Source organism: Xenopus tropicalis, chromosome 1, assembly GCF_000004195.4.
Source record: "Xenopus tropicalis strain Nigerian chromosome 1, UCB_Xtro_10.0, whole genome shotgun sequence".
In the NCBI taxonomy this organism is placed as follows: domain Eukaryota; kingdom Metazoa; phylum Chordata; class Amphibia; order Anura; family Pipidae; genus Xenopus; species Xenopus tropicalis.
The window spans coordinates 214,485,028-214,491,521 of NC_030677.2; the positions used below are offsets into that span (position 1 = coordinate 214,485,028).

The following is a 6,494-nucleotide window of genomic DNA, read 5'->3' on the forward strand; positions in this document are numbered from 1 at the left end:
AGACTAACACACTAACTCACAAGGGTTGGGCACAGACTAACACACTAACTCACAAGGGTTGGGCACAGACTAACACACTAACTCACAGGGTCGGGCACAGACTAACACACTAACTCACAGGGTCGGGCACAGACTAACACACTAACTCACAAGGGTCAGGCACAGACTAACAAACTAACTCACAAGGGTTGGGCACAGACTAACACACTAACTCACAGGGTCGGGCACAGACTAACAAACTAACTCACAAGGGTTGGGCACAGACTAACACACTAACTCACAAGGGATGGGCACAGACTAACACACTAACTCACAAGGGATGGGCACAGACTAACACACTAACTCACAAGGGTTGGGCACAGACTAACACACTAACTCACAAGGGATGGGCACAGACTAACACACTAACTCACAAGGGATGGGCACAGACTAACACACTAACTCACAAGGGTTGGGCACAGACTAACACACTAACTCACAAGGGTTGGGCACAGACTAACACACTAACTCACAAGGGTTGGGCACAGACTAACACACTAACTCACAGGGTCGGGCACAGACTAACACACTAACTCACAAGGGTTACACACAGACTAACACACTAACTCACAAGGGTCGGGCACAGACTAACACACTAACTCACAAGGGTTACACACAGACTAACACACTAACTCACAAGGGTTGGGCACAGACTAACACACTGACTCACAAGGGTTGGGCACAGACTAACACACTAACTCACAAGGGTCGGGCACAGACTAACACACTAACTCACAGGGTCGGGCACAGACTAACACACTAACTCACAGGGTCGGGCACAGACTAACACACTAACTCACAGGGTCGGGCACAGACTAACACACTAACTCACAGGGTCGGGCACAGACTAACACACAAACTCACAAGGGTTGGGCACAGACTAACACACTAACTCACAGGGTTGGGCACAGACTAACACACTAACTCACAGGGTTGGGCACAGACTAACACACTAACTCACAGGGTTGGGCACAGACTAACACACTAACTCACAAGGGTTGGGCACAGACTAACACTAACTCACAGGGTTACGCACAGACTAACACACTAACTCACAAGGGTTGGGCACAGACTAACACAGAGACAAACAACTTACGGCTGGCCTATCCAAGGTTCTTAGAGTGGGTTACTCTTGTAGATACAGCCAAGCGAGGGAATGAAAGTGATAGCGAGAGCTTCTCAGAGACAAATCTTGGTCTCACCTTTGTTGGTGCCTAAGGTCTCAGTATCCAATCATCTCCTCCTGTATGGCTGTCCTCCAATCTCCCCACTCCCGGGTTTATAAGGCACCGGCTGTTAAAGATGAAGCTGTTGGATAGGCCAGTTTGATTGCAGCTACATTTATTCTTACAAAGAGAGTATCCCTACAGCAACTAGTGCTGCATTTCTTGTATACTCCGGCTCTTGTAACAAAACATGTTAGTCTTATAACTGTGAAACACTCTTATCAGTAGTTAGCTCTGTTATCTCTAAAAGCAGAACAGCCAAAGGGGCTCAGTTGGCCAACACACCCATGATATGAACAAGATGGAGTAAACAAACAAGATGGTTTCTTTTTTATTTCACAGCATCATGGATGTGTGCCGGGGGGGCATGAATGGGGCAGCCTTGGGCGCCCACATAAGAAACCTGCCACTGGAAAGAGGGGGGATATCACCCTGAGAAGGAAAGGGGTGGTACAGAGGGATACAGGGGAGGGCAATGATGGATGGAATGAGGAAATTAGTGGGTGAAGGCAGATTTTTTGATAAATTCCCTGGGTAGTGCCCTAACTAATGATTCTCACCCAGGCGCTGTCCCCCCATACCCAGAATGCTGCATGAAGGGGCTCAGTGAAGGAGGCAGTGAAGGTGTGTAAGTGCCTGATTGGCTCACTCAGCTCATAAAAGGACAGGCGTCCGGCCTCATAATCCAGTAAGATCCTGATTCTCCTGCAGGAAGGGGCGAGGGGAAACTGTGTGTCTTTCCTGTCATGTACCACTTTATAGTTATTATTATCCCATCTGTCCAAACACCAGGACTTGTTATTCTCTCCAATGCAGGACTGATCCCCTTCCCTTTCTAGACTGGGATAGGCCGCCCCTACCCTCCAGTACCCTGATTCACTGCCCTCCACTTCCCAGTAATGTCGCCCTGAGGGGAAACTCCTGGTGCTTAAAGCCTGAGGATAATCCTGAAATCTCTCTGGGGTTTGTGGGCGACGCTGGTCTGTACGTGAGTAGGAAGCAGATTTCCCGTCCCCTGATACAGATACACGATTCCCAGCCATGTTTATATCCAGTACCAGCTCTGTAGCCTCCTGCCCATAGATCAGCCTTCCCTCTACCCCAATCACAATCCCAGCTAAGCCTGTGAGTAATGTCTCTGAGATCCGACCCACATCCAGATTCCCTACAGCTGGTTCATTTATGTGATTTCTTTTTCTGCGCTTTCTGTCTCCCCCCTCAGCCCCACAAAAGCCAGCCCCATGGGATTCCCATTGTTCCTGTAGGACAGTGAGTGGATCTGCCATGTTGCACAGCTCCTCAATGTGACGGATCTTCCTGGACAGCTCATCCTTCTTTATTTCCAGCTGTTGGATCAGCTCAGTGAGTGTGAGTGAGAGCTCCTCTTTCTGCCTGGAGATGTCACTCAGGAGTCGCTTCTCTAGGGCTTCCAGCTCTTCCCTGATGCCCCTAAACAGGGCAGTGACTCTCTCTGTCTCATCGGCTGCCGCTTCTGCCACTTCTCTCCTGCGCTCCTGCAGCCTCTGGGCTCCTCTCTCAGTCTCCTCTCTCTCTGGGCTCAGTTTCTCCAGAACTTTCCTCAGTTTCTCTTTCTTCTTCTCAGAGGCCTCACTCAGCATCTCCACCCTGTGGCCCCGGTGCCCCCCGGCCAGGCAGCAGGACACACAGATACAGGCAGAGTCCTCACAGCAGTGATACTCCAGAACCTTGTGATGTACAGAACATTTTCTCCCCATAAAGGAAGCGGTGGGCTCAGTGAGTACATGTTCTGCTGACTGGCAGTGCCCCCTCAGGTGCTTATTACAAAATGAAGCCTCACACAGGAGACAGGATTTAGCAGCAGGTACAGGGGAGTCACAGTAGGAGCAGGGAATCCCAGTCTCCCCCGGCTCTGTCTCAGTAGGACGGAACCACTCTGCTATGTTCCCCAGAGCTCTGTTCCCGGGCAGGGCAGGGCGCTCCTGATACTCAGCTCTGCATTCAGGGCAGGAATAAGCCCCAGACCCCTCCTGGGTACCCAGCACCCCCCCAATGCAGCCCCGGCAGAAGTTATGACCACAGGGCAGCATTACCGGATCAGTATAAATGCTCAGGCAGAGGGAGCAGCTCAGCTCGTCTCTCAGGTCAGCAGCCGCCATTGCTGAAATCAGGAACAAGATACAAAACTAAAAGTTCCTCTCTCTCTTTAACCAGTTGGACTTGTTTTATCTCCCCCTCTCGCACTGGGTGGGGTAGGTTTTTGTTTTGTTTGGACATAACTTTCCAGTTTCCATTCTTTTATCCCCACTCATGAAACTCCAATATCAAATGAATGTAGAGTTATTACTTGTGTAGGATAAAGATGTTGCTCACCATTACTCAGGCAGTCTCCATAGGATTTAGCCAGCTAGGGTTGGTCCTGATATACAACTGGAAGTGATAGATGTTTCCCATTCCAGGTTAAAGTAATTTACTGAGTTGACCAGGGGTGTCAGGATTCCATAGTCTTTAAAATAGAAGTAACCACATGTTCTGCTCTTTGGATCCCACTTGCTAGAGGATAGGAGAAGCAAGTGTGGGGGTAGATCTGTTTAAGCTCTAGGTGTAAGAGTCAGGATCAGGGTAGTTAGAGAGCAGTCAGATGCTCCAATAAGGAGAGAAGAACAAGTACTAAGGGGCTCAAACCTACAGACTTAGAGATAGAGGTACATCCCCCAACTTGGGGATTGGGCACGTTCCAGTGATTAGTGTTCCACAGAGTTTCATTAATATCTGAACTGAGCAATCACTGTTAGACAATCCATCTGTAAGCTACTTGCTGAGCAAATGCCAAGTCTCAAACAAACCCAATCATCTGACTGGGGGTACAGGGTGTGATTAATGTAGAAGAAGAAGGGCATGTTGGTTGGCTGCTGGAACCTTCTTGCATTCAGTCCCCTTAGTTAGAACCCATCATTTCCCTGATTTAACCCTTTCACTGCCAGCCATTTTGAACAAAGTGGAACTTCTACTGCCAGACATTTTTTGAACATTTTGCACTGTTTCTCTTTAGGGGCCTTTCCTAGGGGGACTTTTAGTTTACCCAGGAAAACAATATATCCTTTTTTTTCAGGACAACCTAAGCTTTCAAAATATGGTGGAATTTTTGTGTAATTCCAATTCTGTAACAAGATATAGGCTTCTAAATGTCTAAAAAATAATATTTTCCATAATATAAATACATACACCAGAAACAAAAATTATTTTATGCATGAAAATACAACTGATTTGGAAAGTCCCATGTCTCCTGAACGTGCCAATACCAAATATATATAGTTTTATGGAGATTTCTCACTTGTATAGGTCACAAACTCCCGGCAGTACCAAATTCCCAAAGCACTGCTCCAGAAAGCTGCATACTTAAGATTTCAAGGCCAAAAATTCCACTAACAGAAGGTTTATCCCAGAAAATTATACATTTTTAGAAAGAACAGATTCTGGGGAATCCAGAATAGGTAGAACTGCCTGTCTACTCCAAACTACCAAGTTGCAATGCTTTCCTAAAGTTATTGGTTTTTATCAAAATTTATGAAATTTCTTAAAAATCGCTTCAGAGCTTCCAGTCTATAGTATCTTATCTCCTACAGGTCATAAAGTAACCAGATAAAACACCCTATATATGAATTCCAGGGGTCCACTCAACAGTTTTATGCCCAGTATGTATAGGTTTACCTAAGTATATGGCATGTAGGGGCCCCAATGTGAACATACCCACCATATGATCTATCATTTCTGTCATTCCAGCTTCTGCAAAATCAACACATTTACATCATTTTATGTAGGACAAAGCTACAAAAAGTACACTAACTCCAGAAAGCCATATATTATTGGAAAGTACACATTCCCCTGAATTCAAAATGGGTACCCATGTCTTTCTACTCCAAAGTACCAAGCCGCAAAGCTCTCCTAAAGTTGGCATTTTTGATAACATTTCCAAAAATCCTCTCAAAGCTTCCAGTTTGCAGCATCTTATCTCCCACATATCATTAGGTACCAAGAGAAAACACCCTGAATTTGAATGCCAGGGGTCCACTGAACAGTTTGATGCCCAATATGTATAGGTTTACCTAAGTATGTGGCATTTAGGGGCCCCAATGTGAACATACCCCCATGTGATCTGCCATTTCTGTAATTTCAGCTTCTGCAAAATCAACACATTTACATCATTTTGTGTGGGATAAAGCTAGTAAAAAGTGCACTCACCCCAGAGAGTCATATATTTTTGGAAAGTACACATTCCCCCAAATCTAAAATGGGTACCCATGCCTTTCTACTCCAAAGTACGAAGCAGCAAAGCTTTCCTAAATTTGGCAATTTTGATATTTCCAAAAATCCTCTCAAAGCTTCCAGTTTACAGCATCTTATCTCCCACATAGCATTAGGTACCAAGATAAAACACCCTGAATTCGAGCATGAGGGGTCCACTGAACAGTTTGATACCCAATATGTATAGGTTTACCTAAGTATGTGGCATGTAGGGGCCCCAATGTGAACATATCCCCATATGATCTATGATTTCTATCATTTTATGTAGGATAAAGCTAGTAAAAAGTACACAATTTTTGGAAAGTGCACATTCCCCCAAAATCTAAAATGGGTACCCATGTCTTTCTACTCCAAAGTACCAAGCTGCAAAGGTTTCCTAAGTTTGCTGATTTTTATGACATTTCCAAAAATCACTTCCAATATGCATCATCTTATTTTCTATAGGTCATTAGGTACCAAGATAAAACACCCTAAATATGAACCCCAGAGGTCTACTGATCAGTTTGATGCCCACTGTACATAGGTTTATCAAAGCACATGGCACTTAGAGGCCCCAAAATATACCTTGTGCACACTAATTTCATGGCTTACCTTTACCTAATTCATAAACACATGGCAGTTTTATGTGGGGTAGAAACTGCAGAAATGTAGGGTGACCCCTGAAAACCATATATTTTTGGAAAGTACACATTCTGACAAATCCAACAAGGGTAAAGAGTCCTTTCTACACCAAAGTACCAATCTGCAAAGCTTTCCTAAAGTTAGTAGTTTCTATGACATTTCAGAAAATCGCCCAAAAATGTTGCAATTTGCCGCATTTATCTCACACAATTTCTTGCATACAAAGGCAAATCACCCCAAATAGGAACACCAGGGGTCTACTGAACAGTTTGATGCCCTATATGTGTAGATTTATCAAACTATGCGGAGTACAGAGGCACCCAA

The 6,494-nt window shown here is 45.2% G+C and overlaps 1 protein-coding gene across 1 annotated transcript; it reads right to left on the reverse strand.

Annotated features, from left to right (window-relative positions):
* Window positions 1-1,047: 1,047 nt before the first annotated feature.
* On the reverse strand, window positions 1,048-4,209 carry LOC116408241 (E3 ubiquitin/ISG15 ligase TRIM25-like). Its single transcript, XM_031894996.1, has one exon. The coding sequence runs from the start codon at window positions 3,401-3,403 to the stop codon at window positions 1,808-1,810; it is 1,596 nt and encodes a 531-aa protein (XP_031750856.1). The 5' UTR covers window positions 3,404-4,209; the 3' UTR covers window positions 1,048-1,807.
* Between the last annotated feature and the right edge of the window lie 2,285 nt (window positions 4,210-6,494).